Source organism: Dama dama, chromosome 4, assembly GCF_033118175.1.
Source record: "Dama dama isolate Ldn47 chromosome 4, ASM3311817v1, whole genome shotgun sequence".
Lineage (NCBI taxonomy): Eukaryota > Metazoa > Chordata > Mammalia > Artiodactyla > Cervidae > Dama > Dama dama.
In genome coordinates, this window is record NC_083684.1 from 55,232,484 (window position 1) to 55,251,580 (window position 19,097).

The window sequence follows — 19,097 nt, forward strand, 5'->3', positions numbered from 1 at the left end:
CGCGGGGGCCCGGTGCCGGGAGCGGCCCGGAAGGTGCTGAGCCCGCGGCTTTCCCTGCCCCCGGCGCCCGGGCAGGTGGGCGGGGTGTGGCCCGAGGGCGGGGCCGGGCTCGGCGGCCGCGGGAGCGCGCGGCTCCGTGCGCGGCCGGGACTTGTCCGGGGCCCTGGCGCGAGCTGGGCGTGTGAGGGCCGCGGCCCCGGGGGTGTGTCTGGGTGTGGGGGACTCTCCGTCTGGGCCCCGGGGTGTGACAGCGCGTCTGGGTATGACGGGGCGGCCGCCGTCCGGAGGGCCGTGGGGGACTCCCCGGGCTGCGCGTGTGGAGCGGCCGCTGTCAGGCCGAGTGGGCACGGCCGCCCGCCCGGCGGTCTGCGCGGCCCTGACGTGTCAGGTCTCTGTGTGTGGGACGCGCCCGGGTGGGGCCGTGACGTGTCAGGCCGTGTGCGTGCACGCTGTGCCTGTGGGTGACGGTGACCCCTCGGAGGATGTTTGTGTAACTGCTGGTGGGTCGCAACCCGAGACTGTTTCATTTCCTGAGCGGCTCGGATGCCGCGAGGAGTGTGTGCCGGACACTGCTCTTCCTCTGTCTGCTGTGCGGTGGTTGTGACCAGGACCCCACAGAAAAAACTTGTGTCACTGCGTCTTGCTGTGTCCCTGTTAGGTCTCTGCTTATGGTGTGTCCCCGCGGAACTCAAGGCTGGGCTGTGGGCACGGAATGGGGCGCTGTGTCACGCTGGCACCAGGTCTCCCAGTCAATGACTCGTGGGTCCCACAGGTGTTTGTGTGTCCACCGTGGCACTCAGGCGACTGGGACATTGTGGGACCTTTACCCATATCTGAACCTCTGTGTAAATGTGTGCATACATATGCCACATCCTCTTGGGGCCACAGTGACTACTATTCATATCCTTGTGTCCTTGCCGGCATCTCCACACCAGAGGCTGGCAACAATGTGACACGTCCTTGAATAGAGACCTCCTCTGGTCCCCCATCTCACGCCCCGCCCCTTTATGGCTCCCAGACCTGGGGCAAGAGGAGTGACCACATGTCTACCGCGGGTCTGGGCTGGAGGGGGCACATGCTGGGACTCAGACATCCAGACCCAGAGCCGCCGCATCCCCCAACAAAGGAAGCTCAGCACTCACACCATCAGGGCAATCACTGACCAAAACAGGTTAAGAAGGGCAAGGGAGAGACAGGAACTGAAACCAGAGAGAAAGAGGGGAAACTGAGAGGCCAGAGAAAGAGGAAGCAGGGGACAGTTCACCAGCAAGACCCCAGCAGACAGGAACAAACAGAGCAAAGGGAAACCCACCCCAGCTCAGGGAGCTATCATTTCTCTCCTGGACAGTTGGTCTCCCTGGGGTCACCCTCACCCCCCTTCAGTCTGCTGTCAACCGTCAGCCAGAGGGAACCTCTGAGCAGGTCAGATCACATCCCTCTTCTGTTCAAAACCCTGTCATGGTGCCTGCCTCCCTCAGAGACCGGGCTCCTTGATGGGGGTCTGGAAGGTGGGACCAGTGCAGAAGTCGCGTGCATAAACCCTCAACTCCAGCTGCCTGGATTCGAATCCCAGCTCTGCCATTTGCTAGCTGTGTGACCTTAACAAGTCACTTAACCTCTCTGTGCCTCAGTTTTCCCATCTGTGGAGTGGGGGAGCAAATGATCCCTGTAGCAGGAGTTGTCAGGCTTTTCCTATCAAGGGTCAGATAGTAAAGGTTTTTGACTTTGCAGAGTTTCTACTCAGCTCTGCCCTTGTAGCGCTAAAACAGCCACAGACAGTACAGTAGGGAATGACCATGGCTGTAATCCAGTAAAACTTTATTTACAGAAACAGGCAGCCTGTCAGAATTTGCCTTGGGAGACAGTTTGCCAACCCCTGCTTTCTTGAGCTGTGGGGAGAATGCCATGAGCTAGAAGCTCCATACCTGGCGTGGAGAATTGTTGTTATTACTCTCTGGGCTGTGAGTGTTACTTTCTGACTCAGATCTTAACACCCTTCCCTATGCCCCTCCCTTCTAACCGCACTGGCCTCTTTCCTGTGTAGCTTACCCCAAGTTCATCTTCACTTCCAGGCCTTTGCTTTTGTCCTCCTACCAAGAACACCCTCCCCGATCCTCCCCCAAGCTGCCATTTTGGCTTCCTTCAAGTCCCAAATGCCACCTCCTCCAAGAAGCCCTCCCTTCTCCCCAAAGCCATCTCTAGCCCATCCTGCTTTCCTATTTTTGCACAACGCTACTGTGTCTGTCTCCTCCCCAGAAAGGAGGTTCTTAGTGGCAGGAACATTCCTTAACCTCTCTGGGCTTCGGTTTTCTTAAAGTGGGTGTTAACAATCTCTTTATCTCAGAGCTTTGTTATGGTGGTTTAAAAAGTTAATTAATATAAGGCACTTAAAATAGGGTCCAAGGTGCTCAATCAAGAAACCTAACAATAAATAAATCTAAATGTTCACTAGGAGTAAGGAACGTTAACAAGCGCAAAGGAAGTTTTTGTTTGAAGAGGGGCAAATGAATAGTGGACGAAGACAGGAGGAGGCAGATGGAGGAGAGGGAGAGGGGTGAGAGAACGTCGGAAGGGAGAACGCCGTCAGGCGCCCAAAGATACAGAGACCCAATCCTCTCGCCACCTTTAATGGACCCCAGGTGGGCTTGATAGGGGGGGCGGGGTGCTGTGTCCTTAAATACAGTCCTGGTGAGGCGGGCGGGGGCGGGGCCGGGCCTGCCGGGTGGGCGGGGCCTATGGGGCGGGGGCTGTTGGGGTGGGGCGGGGCCTCAGCTGCACTTGCAGGAGCGCACGATCATGTTGGACAGCTGCTCCACCTTGGGCTTGCGGCCCACGTAGTACACGATGGGCAGGGGCTCCAGCGCCTGAGGCACGCAGCACGGCGCCGCCGACGCGCCCGGGTTGTGCTGGTTGTACAGGGCCAGGACCTGCGGGGCGGGCGCGCGAGGTCAGGGTCGGGGGTCGCGCGGAGGACGCCGCGCCACCCTGCCAGCCTCTCCCCATCTCCCTCTGTCTTATCTCACTCCAGGTCTTTCTGGTTCTCTGCCTCTCCCCATGTTCCACTCTTGGCTTGTATCTTCCATCTTCCGAATTCTCTACCCTCCTGCCTTTTTCTCTCTCATTCTGTCTGTCTGTTTCTTTCTCCTTCCATGACCCCACGTCTTCCCACGCCCGTTATCCGTCTCCACGGGCTAAGTCACTTTAGTCGTGTCCGACTCTGTGACCCCATGAACTGTAGCCTGCCAGTCTCCTCTGTCCATGCGGTTTCCCAGGCAAGAATACTGGAGTGGGCCGCCGTTTCCTTCTCCAGGGGATCTTCCTAACCCAGGGATTGAACCCACGTCTGTCTCTTAGGTCTCCTGCATTGGCAGGTGGGTTCTTTACCACTAGGTCTCCCCATATCTCTGTCTACCACTCCCTTGAGTCTAACTTTACAGATGCTGCCTCGAGCTTTTCTCCCATCCCATTATCACCTCCCCTCCAACCTCCCTCTCCCCTGTGTTTCTGACTACCATCTCGCCAGTTCATCTGATTTGACTTCTCTTTCTCCCTCTCCTCCCTCGGTTTCTGCTACCCCCCTCCCACCCCCAGCTGGGGAGTGGGGGAGGGGGGTGTCGGGCTCCAGACGCACCTTGCTGTACTGCGTGTCCAGGCTCCAGATGTAAGGGCAGGGCCCCAGGCAGAAATTGGCGTGGTACCCCTTGGGTTCGTGAATCCACTTCCAGCCCAGGTCCTTGCGGAAGTCAATGTAGAGCTGACGAACACAGCAGTTCTTTTCTGTGGAGCTGCAGGCGGGAGGGAAAAACACTGTCAGGAGAGCAGAAGGCTGCCGCTCCTCCCCTGGAGTGTGTGTGTTTCACCCTGGTTGCCCTCCAGCACCTTATCCAACTTGGTCTTCCTTGTACCCTCTGTGACAATAACAGCAATAATAGTGATAATAGTAGTGATCATCGCTAACACTGATAAAGCACTTCCTCTAGTCCAGCACTGCACTAAGGGCATCCTCATAAGCATTATCTCAGACAGCACTCAAAACAAGCCTGTAAGGCGCCAAATGAGGGGAGTTCCCAGGGAGACATCAAGTGGTAAAGACTCTGATCTTCAATACAACAAAAAAAGAAACAAAAAACAAACAAACAAAAAAAGACTCCAAGCTTCCACTGTAGGGTGCGTGGATTTGATCCCTGGTCAAGGAAGTTCCACGTTGCATGCTGCACAGTGCAGCCACACACACAAAAAAAACCCAAGCCTACAGAAGCCAACTGACTGTCCACAGGGGACAGCTACACAGATCACACCACATCTACACACTGCAACATAAACAACACAGTGCAGGGCCATGTGCCCTGATATGTTCTAAGTGTGCAACAAATGTTTACTGAACTACTACTGCGTGTTGGGCTGGGGCCTACTGGGGACTCAGTACAAATGAAGCAGACAAACCCCTGCCTTCTGGGGCCACATACTAGAGACTGTCATGTCGCTCCTCTGCTCTGAACAAGCCCAATGCCCAAGTCCTCGCCACAAGCTCAAGGAGCCACCAGATCTAGCTGATCTCAACTCCCTCCCCACTCCCCCTCTCTCACTGTCCTCTGGCCACTTTAGCATCCTCACTGTTCCTGAGTCCCGGTCCAGGACCTTTGCACGTGTTGTTCCTTCTGCCTGACTTGCTGTTCCCACAGATACCCTCTCTGGCTGTTTCTTCACTCCATTTATACATATGCTCAAACATCCTTCACTTTGGGGAGTCTTCACTCCTACAACACTGCCTGGCATGCAGTAGGTGCTCAATAAATATCAGTTAAACAAATGATGTCATTGCCTCAGAGACCGGCCTGGATGATCCTACCCAAAATACCAATCTAAATAATTAATTCCTAGGGACTTCCTGGGCAGTTCATTTGGTAAAGACCCTGTGCTTCCAACGTAGGGGGCATGGGTTCCATCCCTGGTCAGGAGAGATCTCACATGCCATGAGGCGCAGCAAAAAAAAAAGATTGTTAATTCCATTTTGTGTAATAACAACATTTCAGTTCTGCAAGAAAATATAAAAATGTCTGCAACTGAAATGGGGCAAATCTTAATGCCTGCTGATCTAGATGAGAGTATATGAGGGTTCATTTTATCATCTTGTTGCTTATACATTTAAATGTTTCCATAATAAAAAGTTTAAGTCAGAATAGGAAAAACAAATCATCACAATTTCTTTCTTTCTTTCTTCTTCCTTGGATTTATATTCCTTCTTAGAACTTACTGCCACCTGCTCTTTCATTAGAGATTGATTTGTTTATCTGTTCATTTCCTATCTTCCTCCAAGGACAGGACTTTTTGTCTATTTTGTCCCTAAAAGGTGTCCCCACTGCCTACAATAGTCCCTAGCACACAGCAGGTGCTTAGCAAGTGTTGGCTGTATAAATTAATTGATCAATATGTTATATTTTTTAGAAGCACATCAGAGAGTGGTGGTGTGTAAGACTACTGCCATGTGCTCATGATCTCTGTCCCAGGCTTAGATGCAAAAGTCAGTCCTCGGGCTTCCCTGGTGGCTCAGTGGTAAAGAATCTGCCTTGCAATGAAGGAGACACAGGTTTGATCCCTTGTCCGGGAAGACCCCATATGCTGTGGAGTGACTAAACCTTTGTGCCACAACTATTGAGCCTATGTTCTAGAGCCCAGGATCCACAACTACTGAGCCTGTGTGCTGCGATTACTGTAGTCCATGCACTCTAGAGCCCGTGCTCTGCAACAAGAGAAGCCACTGCAATGAGAAACCCACACACTGCAACTAGAGAAAAGCCTGCACAAATTTAATAGAAGTCTGTTCAGAGGGGGACTGAGGGGTCAGAACTGGAGAGTCTTTGAATATCCTTTCTAGGTTTGGTCCATGTGCATGTATTTTCCTATTTAAAAATCAATACAGAATTTCCTACAAGGCAGGGCTTATTTTTTTTTTTTTTTCCAATATGTATTTGGCTGTGCCAGGTCTTCGCAGCAACAGGCAAATTCTTTGGTTGCTATATGAGGATCTTAGTTCCCTAACCGGAGATCGAACCCAGGCCACCTGCGTTGGGAGTGTGGAGTCTTAGCCACTGGACCACCAGGGAAGTTCCAAGGCAGGTATTATATTATTATTCCCATTTGAAGGAGGGATAAACTGAGCCTTAGAGAAAGGGGGATGTTGTCTGTCCAAATGTAGGCTGTGGGTGGTAGAGTTCAGGGCCAGAGGTCTCTGACTTCATTTGCCCAGCCCAACCATGTCAGCTCAAGCAAAGCAGGAGGAGGCGATGCCACAAGCTCTCCCAGGGCAAGACAAGGCCTTTCCAAGAGCCACAGGACCTCAAGAAGGAAGTCAGGAAACAGATTCCCGTGAGCTCAGCCTGGTCCCTCCTCAGTCTGGTTAGGCCTCAGTTCCTTCATCTGTACAAAGATGCAGGGGACATTAGATCAAATAAGATATTGTTAACGGCCAAGAAGACATCAGGAAGTCCATGGACAGGCAAGGAGGGGTCTGAGCTCTCTAAACTAGGCACACATATGTGTGGTGGTGTTGTTTAGTCGCTAAGTCATGTCTGACTCTTCTGCGACCCCCTGGACTGCAGTCTGCCAGGCTCCTCTGTCCATGGTATTCTCCAGGCAAGAATACTGGAATGGGTTGCCATTTCCCCCTCTGAGGGATCTTCCTGACTCAAAGATCAAACCTACGTTTCCTGTAGCTCCTGCATTGCAGGCGGATTCTTTATCAATGAGCTACCAGGGAAGCCCACATATGTGTGTTTGTATAGGCATATTCTGGGGGGAAAAGGTTCCTGGCTTTCAGCTTCTCAAAAAGGTCTTAGATTCACAAAAGGGAAAGAAGCACTGTCCAGAAAAATCTATCATTTCTGGTCCAGCTCTGCTGGGGTGCTGAGATCCTCTGATTTGAAGTATGTGATTCCGTTATCCAACTCAACTGCTCTCCATGAGGGGTTCCTGGAGCAGCCGAAGCAGCATCGCCTGGGAACTTGTGGGAGATGCAAGTTCTCAGGCCCCACCCCAGATGCACTGAATCAGGAACTGGGGGGTGGGGATGGCTGGGAGACAGCAGGCCACATTTAACAAGCCCTCCAGGTGACCCTGAGCTACTCTCTAGCCCTGGATGTTGAGGAAAGGGTCACCGAGGCTTCCCAGTGGAGATAGTGGTTAAGCTAAGAATAACTTTTTATTGCGGAAAGTCTCGGACATACACCAACCCACTCCAGTAGCCTTGCCTGGAAAATTCCATGGACAGAAGAGTCTGGCGGGCTACAGTCCATGGGGTCGCAAAGAGTCAGACATGACTGAGCACAGCAGAGGCATGGGACATACACAAAAGCAGAGAATCTTACATTTAACTGCTGTGTCTCTACCATCCAGCTCCAGCAAACATCAAGTCATGGTCAGTTTCACTGTATTTCTACCCCTGTCCACTTTCTCTCCTTCACCGAATGATTTTGAAATGCACGTCATCCACTGTATTATTTTATCCATAAATATTTCTATCTCCAAGGAAATCTAGACTACTTTAGAGCATCACACAAAAAAATTAACGGTAATTCCTTGATATCATCAAATATCTAGTCAGAGTTCATACTTCCCCAACTGTCTCATAATTATCTTTTAAATTATTTTATTTTTCTATTTTTTAGCCATGCCGTGCAGCATGTGGGATCTTAGTTCCCTGACGAGGGATCAAACCCACATCCCCTGCATTGGAAGCACAGAGTCTTAAACACTGGACTACCAGGGAAGTCCCAATACCTTAAAAAAAAAAAGAAAAGAAAAAGTTTGGGGAATTCCCTGGTGGTCCAGTGGTTAGGACTCCGTGCTTCCAATGCAGGAGACATGGGTTTGATACCTGGTCAGGTTAAGATCCTGGAAACCGTGAGGCGAGGCCAAAAAGCAAATAAGTAAATAAAATTTTAAAAACAGTCTGCATACATACTCAAGTAAAGTTTATACATGGCTATTGGTTGAAACATCTTTTAAGATTCTTTTAAAAATCTATAAACCCATCTCTCTATTTCATCCCTTTGTATCATATTTGTTGAAGAAACTGGGTCAGGTTTCCCACAATCTAGATGTTGCAGACTGCATGCCCATGGTGCTGTTTAACGTGTTTCTCTGTCCTTATATTTCTGGAAAATTGGGAGTTGGACCTACCATTATTGATGGGCTTCAGGTTTGATTTTTTGGCAAGACTTCCTAAGTGGCACTGTGTCGCTCACATGGCTGGCTGCCTCTCTTTTAATGTTATAGCAGACTGGCACTCAGACTTTAATCCATCCGTTCATTCATAGAGTTGTTGGGCAGAGGGTAGGATCGGGTGATGAAGGACCTTGGAAACGGAACTGACTTTCCAGCAGGAGAAGTGCATGCAACAAAGCCCAAAGGCACCATCAAAGTACTTAGCAGAGGCAGGCCAAGGTCAGATTATCATTTTAAATTTGCGACATTCTAACTCTGCATTTCAAAATTCCAAGACAACTTCTCAGTTTTCTTAGACTGCAATACACTGGCAGCTCAAGATTCTAACACAGTAACTAACAGCTTTCCAACTTTCTAGAATTCCCACATCCCCACTCTCGAGGATCTTGGCATTCCTTTTTTTTTTTGATCTTGGCATTCTTGAATTCCAATATTTCAAAACAGCATTCCAGCATTCCACAGTTCTGAGCCCATCTCCCAAGAGGTCCAAGCTGCCACTTTCTAAGATCACAGGCTTCCAAGATTCTAACAAGACTCCAGCACTGGGACTTCACTGGTGGTCCAGTGGTTAAGAATCCACCTGCCAATGCAGGGGACATGGGTTTGATCCCAGGTCAGGGAAGATCCCAAATGCCCAGGAGCGATTTAAGCCCACAAGCCACAACTACTGAAGACCGAGCACCTAGAGCCCATGCTTCTCAACAAGAGATGCCTCCTCAACTAAAGCATGCCCAAACAGCAGTGAAGATTCAGCGCAAGCAAGAATAAATAAGACCAAGCCCCAACATTCTAAGGTACCAGCATTCTGGCTTTCACCAACTCCAACATTTATGGATGCTAAAAGTTCAACACAGGATTCCACCATTGTGGACCTAATATTCAAGGACTCCAACCTGCCAACATGGGAGATTCCAGTCTGTCAATGGTACCCATCATGGGCAATCTCCCAGTTCTGAATTCCCAACTTCTAAGAACCCAACATTCCTTGAATCCAACATTCTCAGACTTCAATAATTAATACCGAATTCTAACATCCTAGAATCCCAACGTTTTCAAACCCCAACCTGCCCACAGTACAGGAATCTAACATGGTGACCTTCCAATGCTGAAATCCCACATGTTCAGTGTTCCACATACTAATAAGTCTCCAATGCCAACCAACCAGCAGGAGACCCGCCCGATCTCAACATCCGAGAACTCCCAGTTCACACACACTCTAGCATCTGAGGCTCAGACCTCGTCCCCTGAGCCCTCCAGGCTGAAGGAGATGCTAGCCCAAGCAGAGCACCAGCCAGGTGCCCAACCTGCGGTGGCCGCTCAGTGAATGGCAAGGATGCCCCCAGCCCAGAAGGCTGCAAGGTTCACCTGAAGCAGTAGTTGGTGTCCAGGGCTCGGCGGTGGCGGGAGCTGTGCAGGTGCTGGGCTCTCTCCAGAGGGGTGGCCATGAGGAGCAGGAAGGGCCGGTTCATGCCGTGAATGGTGGCGAGGTCACCCCGGCGGCCGGAACTGAACCCTGCTTTGGTTTTGGGAGTCAGTGGGGTGGGGAAGATTGGGGACACACACACACACACACTCAGATGGATGAATGACGGGGATGGGCGGGGGAGGACACACACACACATACACACACACACATCACTGCTGGGGGGGGCAGGCAGGGGGCCTCACCGTTAATGTCCACTTGAAGCGTGTTATCTTTACTGTCACAGGAACAGTGGGCACTGAGGCGAAAGCCCTCTATTTCCTCTGTGGGAGTGGGGAGAGGGAAGCCAGTGTGAGGGGGGCGGCTCACCCACCCCTGCGGGTGGGCAGGAGAGGAAGGAAAGCGCAAACCCCTGGGGTGTGGGGGGATCTCTTTCTTGCGCCTTACCCTGCCTGCCCCCTCACTGCACCCTCTCGCTGCAGTTCTTAGCCTTGCGGCCTCCTCCTCCTCCTCCAGGTCTCAGCTCCAAGGCCACCTCCTCCGGGAGGCCCTCCGGGACACAGCCCCTCCCCCAACCCTGACAGCACTTTCTTTTCTCCAAAGCACTGACCTCTGTAGCTCTGACATTTGTCTTTGGCTATTTATTTCCTCATTGTTCTCAGTGACGAGCAGGATACAACGGGGGCAGGGAACCTTGTTTTCTTGTTCCCTGCTGGGCCTGGCCCACGGTCTTACAAACAAACATCTCCTGAGTGTGCTGGGCGCCAGACCCTGTTCTAAACACTCTTTGTGAGTTATTTCCTTTAATCCTCACCAAAGTTCCCCATTTTACAGATGAGGAAGCCAAGGCCCACAGGCAGGGCTGGGATGGGATGCAAGGACCGAGGCTCCTGTCCCAAGGCAGGTGCAGAAGAAAGGTTTTCCTTCTTCCTTTTATTTTTTTAAATATACAAAACAAAAAGTAACGGTTTTTATTAACACTTCTTGAAAGAAGAGTGCGTTAGTCACTCAGTTGTGTCCAACTCTGCGACCCTATGAACTGTAGCCCACCAGGCTCCTCTGTCCATGGGATTCTCCAGGCAAGAATACTGGAGTAGGTAGCCATTCTCTTTTCCAGGGCATCTTCCCAACCCAGGGATTGAACCTAGTCTCCTGCATTGCAGGCAGATTCTTTACCATCTGAGTGACCAGGGGAGCCCTTTTGAAAGAATATGTATATCTAATAATCATAGCAGTGTTTATCAGTTGTTCTTATTTTTTAAATTAACTTTTAGCGGAGTGTAGCTGCTGTACAATGTTGTGTTAGTTTCTGCTGCTGCTGCTGCTGCTAAGTCGCTTCAGTCGTGTCCGACTCTGTGCGACCCCACAGACGGCAGCCCACCAGGCTCCGCCGTTCCTGGGATTCTCCAGGCAAGAACACTGGAGTGGGTTGCCATTTCCTTCTCCAGTGCATGAAAGTGAAAAGTGAAGTCGCTCAGTCATGTCTGTACAGCAAAGTGAATCAGCTGAATGTATACATATATCCCGGAAGAAAGGTTTCTCGAATGAATGACTGAATGAATGCTTTCCTAAGCACCTACTATTGTGTGGACCCTGTGTTGGGTGCCCTGGACTCAGCAGTCAGCCCAGGACACTTGTCCCAGTATGCACCTGCTCCCTAACCCCCATCATTTCCTCTGGCCAAACCATCACCTCTTCCATGAGTCCCAACACAATCATTCTCACCCAGAAAGCCTTCTTGGACCCCCCTCAGAGGTGTTAGGGTGCCCACTCTGGGCTCCTACAGCACTTAGGGCCTCCCCCGTCCCTGCTCTGCTCATCCTGGCCATCATGGCCTGCTAAGGCTTTGGGCAAGATTTCCTGGGTGTCTAGAAGTGAGTGCGGGTCCCCTGAGGGCAGGCCTAGAGGTTGTCATGGTTACCACTGTGTTCCCCCACCCCACCAGCACAGGGCCAGCCACAGAGCAGGAACCTACTAGCATTTACCAATGAAGGAATGAATGAGAGGGAGACTAGGAAGGGAGATGTGAGCACTGGGGCCTTCGACGTGACAGGACAGATAGTCCTCTTCCAGACAGAACAGGTGTGTCAGGCCTTCCCCGGACTCAAGGCCTCTGCCTATCCCTCTGCCTTGAACACTCTTGCCCCTCCCTCCTTTCCCGGGCTGGCCCCATGCATCCCTCAGACACCCACTCCAATATCTCCTCCTCCAGGAAGCCCTCCCTGACCTCCCAGGTGCATCAGGCACCTCCTCTGGGCTCCCCATCCCAACCCTGCCCATGCTGGGACATCACTACCTGGTTTTCAGGTCTTTTCCCCGAGTCCCCCAACCCAAGTCATGGAGCACAAGCTTCCTGAAGGTCTGAATGAAGCTGTTTTCGTCACTTCTGTGTCTCCAGCATCACCCAGCACAGGGCAGGTGCTCAATAAATGGTTTAACCATTAATCACTCAGGTGTGAGTGTCTGGGAGGAGGGCCAGGTCTGGGCTCTTCAGCACCAACATAGGGCAGGGGGGTGCTAGGCAGGATGGTCCCAGGACAAATAATGGGTTACAAAACAGAGGTGGGGCAGACAAGTGGTCCTCACCTCTGTGGGTCAGCCACTGCCGCACAACTCCAGTGACGTCAAAGGACAGCCACTCCGGTGAGTCGCTGGGGGCGAGCAGCCGGTTGCTGAGGTAGCGCCAGGAATTGTTGCTATATTTCTGGGGGATGAAGAATTGGGGGGTGAGACAGTGGGTAGAGGCAGCCACACACACCCATGTACCCTGCACCCCTCAATCCATCTGCTCCCCAAAAACGGGTCTCCACACAGTCCATCAGACAGTCCCCCTCCCAGACATCCACACTGAGGGGCTTCACAGGAACCACCCAACCCCACGACAGGGGACAGAAAACTCCAGGCTGGCAGTCAAGACACCCAGGCATTTCAGCCTCCGCCCTTGATCCCAGGATGGCTGTGGAACATTCCTTTCTCTTTTTTGGCCTCAGTTTCCTCACTCCTTTCAGCTTGGACAGCTCATGAGGCCATGATTCTCCTACTGATACCATAGAGGTCATTGATGATACAGCTCTGAATTCTGAGAGTCTATCGCTTTCTAGAAGTTATGTTCGAAGTCATTCCGTAACTCCAGCACTTGGTGGCACCCCAAGAATTACACATTCTATGAACCCGAGAAGTTTTATGAGACTCAAGTTCAACAAACCCAGGAGTCCAACGTGCCAGAAACCTAGACAGTTGCAGACACCTGACATCCACGAGGAATGACGCCCTGGGAGCTGGCGGCATAAAGCCAAGTTCTCTAGACTCCGTGCAGTTAGTGTCAAAGCTGCCTCGTCGTAAGAGTCTAACATCTACCACTGAATCTAACATTCCATCTGGCATGGCTTCTAGGTCACATAACCTTTGAGAAAATCCAGATTTTCTGGACTCTTCCTGGAGACTCTTCTAGAACAGAGCTATCCAAGAGAACTTTCTGTGACGATGCAAATGGGCTTTATCGGTGGTGTCCAAAATAGCAGTCACTCACCCCATGTGACTACGAACCACTTGAACTATGGCCAGTGAGACTGAGAAACTGAATTCTTTCTTCTATTTAATTTAATCCATTTAAATGGCCATATGTGGCTAGTAGCTACTGGGTGGGCACAAGGCATTTTGAAAGTCTCCAACTTTTCAAAGATTCCAACTTTCCCTGTCCTGAGTTTTCAGAGTCCAGCTCCGAAGATTCCAGCTGCTAAGCACTTAACATTCTAGGGCTCTAGGAGACTCCACAGTCTGTGCTCCCTCATCCTTCAGGGCTGGTCTGCCTGGACCCTGCAGCCACTAGCCTTGTGGCCGTCCCGGGACTACCCCAGCCCAGCCCACCTTGCAGGACCCTTGCCCCCACCTGGTAGAGCTCCACATGCTGCTCCACTTTTAACTTGAGCCTCAGCAGGCGCAGCTCTGCCCGAGAGAGCAACACAGGTTCGGGCACCGCTTCCCGGAGCTCAGACGTGTTGAAGAACATATATATGCTGTGTGAGTTAGACTTCATTTTCTCATAGATTTCTAGGCAGAAAGAGTCAAGAGGAGGGATGTCAGTGTTTGGCAAGGGGTAGGGGAGCTAGTGCACCCCAAATCGAAGAGCTCTGGGTTGGAGTCTGACCCTGACACTTTTTAGCTGTGTGACCTTAGGCGACTACCTTCTCCCCTCTGGGTTTGTTTCCGCCTCTTTATTATTATTTTAAATATTTATTTATTTGGCTGTGCAGGGTCTTAGTTGTGGCATGGGATCTTCGGGCTTCGTGGAATGTGGGGTCTTTAGTTGCAGCATGCGAACACTTTAGTTGCAGCATGTGGGATCTAGTTCCCTGACCAGAGATTGAACCTAGGTCCCCTGCGTTGGGAGCTTGGAGTCTTAGCCACTGGACCACCAGGGAAATTCCTTTAGCTCTTTAAACGGGGGGGGGGGGGGCCTATTCATCCTTCCCTCTCATCAGCTAGAAAATGGCCCCTCAGTACAAAGCCAGCTTGGGGGTGGGGCTGCTCTGCTTGCTCAGGCCTCCCCAGCACCTGGAGCTTCAAATGCAAGTTATGTTGAAGCAGAGAGATAAAGGCACTTGGATCAGACTATGCCTCTGCTGCCTTCTGTGACCTTGGGCAAGTCACATTCCCTCTTGGAGCTGTTAAATCTACTTGACATCAAGCTCTCTGCCTCCCAACCCAGGCTCTCCTAACTGAAGCGCAGTGGAACTTTGGGCAGGTGAATTCCTCTCTCTGTGCCAGATGCTCACCTATAAGCCAAGGACTGATGACAGGATGACAGTGTGAAATAGATGAGATGATGCAGATGAAGTATGTCGCACACAGTCTGCATACAGTGGTTACTCTAATGTGTGTTCAACAACCCCATGAGAAAGAGTCCATTAGTATACCCATTTTATAGATGGACAAACTGAGGCAAAGAGATGAAACAATTTGCCCCTAGGCCACACAGCCAGGAAACTACAGTGTGGGGTGGGGATTCAAACTCGGCCAGTCTGATCAGAGCCTATGCTCCCTATAATCCCTAGGCTATGCTCCCTCCCTGGTAGTGTGACATTATTTTTGTTATTATTATTATTAGTATTTCCTCCCTTAACTGGTTAGAGAAAGTAAAGTTCATTCTAGACAAGGATGGCTTCAGGGGTGGGGGAAGGGAAACAGAAAATTAAAAAGACTCCTAGTCCAGGAGACTTCCCTGGTGGCTCAGATGGTAAAGCATCTGCCTACAATGGGGGAGACCTGGGTTCAATCCCTGGGTCGGGAAGGTCTCCTGGGGAAGGGAATGGCAACCCACTCCAATATTCTTGGCCCCTCCCCCCGAAAAAAAAGGGGCTCAAAGAAATATTTCTGGAGAAGGAGATGGCAATTCACTCCAGTATTCTTGCCTAGAAAATTCCATGGATGGAGGAGCCTGATGGGCTACAGTCCATGGGGTTGCAAAGAGTCGGACACGACTGAGCAACTTCACTTTCTTTTCCTAGTCCAGGAAAAATTGGGGACTGGGAATGAGGGGGACAGGCCATGATCAGTTTCTTTAGGCCTCTGCAGTGGGGGCGTGGAAATGGTGGAGACATGTTGAGAAAGGACAGAGGAAGACCCTCTTGAGCACCTCCTTCCCCCTGCTCTTCCCATCTCTTGCCGAGCTGGCCCCTCTCCCTCACAAATAAGCCCTATCTTGGCCCAAGTGTTACTCAGCCGACCCAAAAGGAAGGGCAGAGCCCAGGCCCAGGAGACAGAAAGGGAGGAAAAGCGATAGAGGGAGCAGGAAGGGTCAGAGGGAGAGATGGAGAGTAGGCTATGGAGGAGAAAAAGGGAAGAGATGGAGAAAGAAACTAGGAGACCCAGAGAGGGACAGAGTAACACGGATGCGGGAGAGACGAAAAGGCAGAAGACAAACGGGAAGACAGACGGAGGGTTTGGGAGCGAGGTGGAGGCAGAAGAGGGCTGAAGAGAAACTGAAGGTGTCAGCGTTGGAAAAACCTCTCCAACGAAGGTGAAGCGTCGACGGAAAAGGTGAGACGGAGATGTGGGTGGGTAGGCTGTAGGGATGTCATTTGACTGAAGCCGCAGCTGGGCGCCCAAATGGGCCAGAGACCCACACGTCTACCTCTCACGAGGGAAACTGAAAGCGGGGGGCGGGGTTCGCCCCCGAGCCTCGGGGCCCAGCGGGACGCCTGGGTACCCGCGCGGGCGCCGACAGGGCGGGCCCAGGGTAGCCCCGCCCTGAGCTGGGGGTGAAGAGGGCGGGAGCCGCCGCCGTCGCGAGGGCGGGGACCGGACCTGCCTCGTCTCGCCCCAGGCTCCGCGCGCGATCCCCGCCCCGCAACCCCCCCCCCCCCCCTCAACCCCGAGGCACGAGAAGGAAAGGGAAGGGAGGGCTAGGCAGCCGGACGCTGGGGCTTCCCCAGCCTCGCAGAGACGAACTAGGAGCTTGGGGTCTAGGCTCTCTGCACTGAGCTCTGCGGGGTCCTCCGGCCCCTTCCGGAAGCGCAGGCTCCTCCCCCACGCCCGCGCGTGGCACCCACGTGGGGCTTCTCCAACCCCTACAAGCTCGGTCTTTCCCCCGGGTCTCGCAGAGTCGCATCCACCCACCTACTACGGTTCCTTACTCAGCCCCCTCCCTTCCAGCCAGCGGCGGGAGGGTGGGGGGCCCTGCTGCTCCCAGCATGACTCGGTCCGCAGCTCCTCTACCCCATTCCAGGTCCACCTTTCCCACGCTTATCCTCCCGTTCTGTAAAACCCCTTCCCACGACCCAGTATTGTAGGTTTCCTGGGGGCGCGCGCTTCCTCCTCTGGGTTTCCTCCTCTTACAGTCCGTCTGGGAAATATTCAGAGCACCTCCTGGCGCATCCTGGGCACCCCCGCCCCCACCCCCTGGGCACATCCTAGGGTCTCCGCTTCTCTCCCGCTAGTTTCCCGCACCCTACAACCTCGCGTCCCCTTCCGACCTCACATTTATCACCCCCTCCCCGCCTCTCCCTCTAAGCCCTCCCCCAATCTCGCGTGTTCTTCGCGTCTTGTGCATACGGGTCCACTCTCTCTACTTTCCTGGCACACCTCTGGGGTTCGCTTCTGTTTTTCTGTCCTTGAATCTTCCTGCCTCACGGCCCCTGAACACTGGGTCAGCTTTCCCCACTACCTCTCTCTCCTTTTCCAAACGCCAGGGTGCTGGTTTCTCCCGAAGTGAGCTCCCTCTCTGCAGCCCCGCTCCCACGACCCCCGCATTCTCGAGCACCCTGCAAGGGGAAGTCTTTTTCGAATTGCTTCGCTTCTCTCTAAGGGACTCCCCGCACGATCTCGCATGATCCCGTCGCCCTCTAAAAGCGGTCCATTTCGCTCACTATCTCTTCTTAAAGACCAGATACCTTGGGGTTAGGGAGCTCAGCTCTATCCTCTTTGGGACCCCTACCCCCTACACGTTCCCGGCGCCCCCGGGGGTTCTCTTCCTCCAGCCAGTTTCCTCTACCAGCAATTTCCTCCCCGTGACCCCTGCACTCCGGCGCCCCCTGGGGGCTCCCCTCCAGGGTCCCCTGCCCCTGCGAGCTCACTGTTGCCGTATTCCACCATTAGCACGCGGGTGACCTCCTTGGCGTAGTAGTCCGCCTCTGGCTCAGGCTCCGTTTCGGCACTTTCCCCGGCCACCCGGTCGCGGGTACTGTTGTAAAGGGCCAGTATGGCCTCGGGCAGCGGGCCGGGTGGCACGTCCCCCTGGCTCGGGGGGCTGGCGAGCCGAAGCTTGGACAGAATCTGGCCGCGGATGGCCTCTATGCGCTTCCGCTTCACCAGCTCCATGTCGATGGTCTTGCAGGTGGACAGTCCGGCGACCGGCCGGCCAGGCGTCAGCATTAGTAGCCACAGCACCGGCAGCAGCAGCGGCAGCAGCCGCAGCCCCGAGGGCGGCATGGGGGAGGCGGCGCCCCCCGGCACAGCCGAGAGCGCGATCTGGGCTGGGGTGGGAAGAGGGAGGCCCCGCCCCTACAGGGGCTGGGGTGGCTGGGGGTCTCCCGAGGAAAAGGTAGGACGGTCTGTTTGTGGGGAGAGTTGAGGCCTTCAGGGAGAACGGAGCAGAGCTGGAGGAGAAGCTCTGATGGGTGGGTTCTCGGTATCCCACGGAAAAAACCCGAAATGGGTGAGCTCTGGTACTAGAGATGGGTGATCTTGAATAGGGAAGCTGAGGCAAGTCTGAGAGAGATCCCGTCTCCCGGATCCCGGAGAAGGGTCCTCGGATGCGCGGGGGCTCAGGAGAGAGGCTGGGGAGTTGGGGGGCCGTGCAGGGGGGTGCACCCGAAGTCTGGGGTCAAGTCTTCGCGGGAGTCGGGTTTGCGGCTCCTGATGGCTGGTCCGGAATGGGGGCGCCTGGGGAATGCCGTGTAGGCGGCAGGGAGGGAGCAAGCGTCCGAGGCGGTGGCGGGGTCTGCTGCTGTCTGGGGTCCTCAAGTCCTGCCTCGAGGAGCAGCGCTGTGCGATGCGGTCCCCGCGCCTTCGGCTCCCAGCGGCAGCGGAAAAGTCTCAAAACTTTTTTTCCTCTTCTCCCAACCAGCTCGTCCCTCCTCCCGCTCCTCCTCCCCCTCCTCCCCGCAGTGGCGGCGGCGGCGGCGGGGGCGGCGGCGGCTCGTCTCAGACTCTGGGGCCTCGGGCTGCTCCTCGGCGGCTCCTTCCTCCGCTCCCGGCTAAGGCCGGCTCGGCGGGCGGCTCCGAGCCCGGGGGGTGCCCCGGAGGGGGCGTCCCCCCTGCCCCCGGCCGGGGGCCTCGCTGTCTGGCGGATCCGCGGCGGGAGGAGGGAGGTGGGACGGCCTGGGGCGCGAAGGGCGGCGGCAGCGGGGACCGGCAGGGGCGGCGGGGGTTTTTGAAGACGCCCCGGCCCCACCCAGGAAGCGCGCGGGGCGGGGGCGGCCCTCAGGGGGAAGGCACGGGGGGGCCGGGCCACGGTCCGCATCTCGCGTGGGCGGGCTCCAAGGGGGGTCCCTTAAGCCCGGGGGGAGGGGGCGGGGACCCGGCTCCGCCCCACCAACAGGGTGCTGCCTCCTGGCGGTCGAGCGCCACCGAAGCGGGCGGCAGTGATGCGTGTGGCTTTGAGGACTGGGCAGGGGGTCAGCGAGAGAATAAAGACCTACCTAGTGCGGAAGGCTCAGAGGATGGGGACGCAGGGTACAGGGACTCCGAGGTGGACCGCTCCGAGTGGAGAGTGGGAAACCGGCGCAGAGGGGAAGAGGGTCAGCCAGAAGCTAAGGAGCCACTGGGAAATGGGGCACGGGGCGGGGGGAACCCCCAAGGAGTGGGGGCCCTTAAGAGCATCACCCAGAGTGGGGAAGGGGGTCAGACGCTGAGGCAGAGGGCAAGGGAAGGGGGCTTGAGGAGGAGGGTAACAGTAGGAGGAATCCCCCCTCCCACGTCTGACAGATGAAGGTCAAAAAGGCACCCACAC

General features: G+C 54.1%; 1 protein-coding gene across 1 annotated transcript; it reads right to left on the reverse strand.

Annotated features, from left to right (window-relative positions):
- Nucleotides 1-1,801: 1,801 nt before the first annotated feature.
- TGFB1 (transforming growth factor beta 1) lies at nucleotides 1,802-18,486 on the reverse strand. Its single transcript, XM_061139372.1, has 7 exons — nucleotides 17,221-18,486; nucleotides 13,536-13,696; nucleotides 12,233-12,350; nucleotides 9,892-9,969; nucleotides 9,589-9,736; nucleotides 3,632-3,785; nucleotides 1,802-2,927 (listed from the first exon to the last, which is right to left on the reverse strand). Exons 1-7 carry the CDS (start codon nucleotides 17,573-17,575, stop codon nucleotides 2,769-2,771), a joined length of 1,173 nt encoding a protein of 390 aa, XP_060995355.1. The 5' UTR covers nucleotides 17,576-18,486; the 3' UTR covers nucleotides 1,802-2,768.
- Nucleotides 18,487-19,097: the final 611 nt, after the last annotated feature.

Excerpts from the sequence above, each read along its gene's own strand:
- TGFB1 (XM_061139372.1), bottom strand. The coding sequence starts at position 17,575 with ATGCCGCCCTCGGGGCTGCGGCTGCTGCCGCTGCTGCTGCCGGTGCTG. Across the intron at positions 13,697-17,220 it reads AATGGTGGAATACGGCAACA|AAATCTATGAGAAAATGAAG; the intron begins GTGAGCTCGCAG and ends CTTTCTGCCTAG. Across the intron at positions 9,737-9,891 it reads GCTTCAAGTGGACATTAACG|GGTTCAGTTCCGGCCGCCGG; the intron begins GTGAGGCCCCCT and ends AAACCAAAGCAG.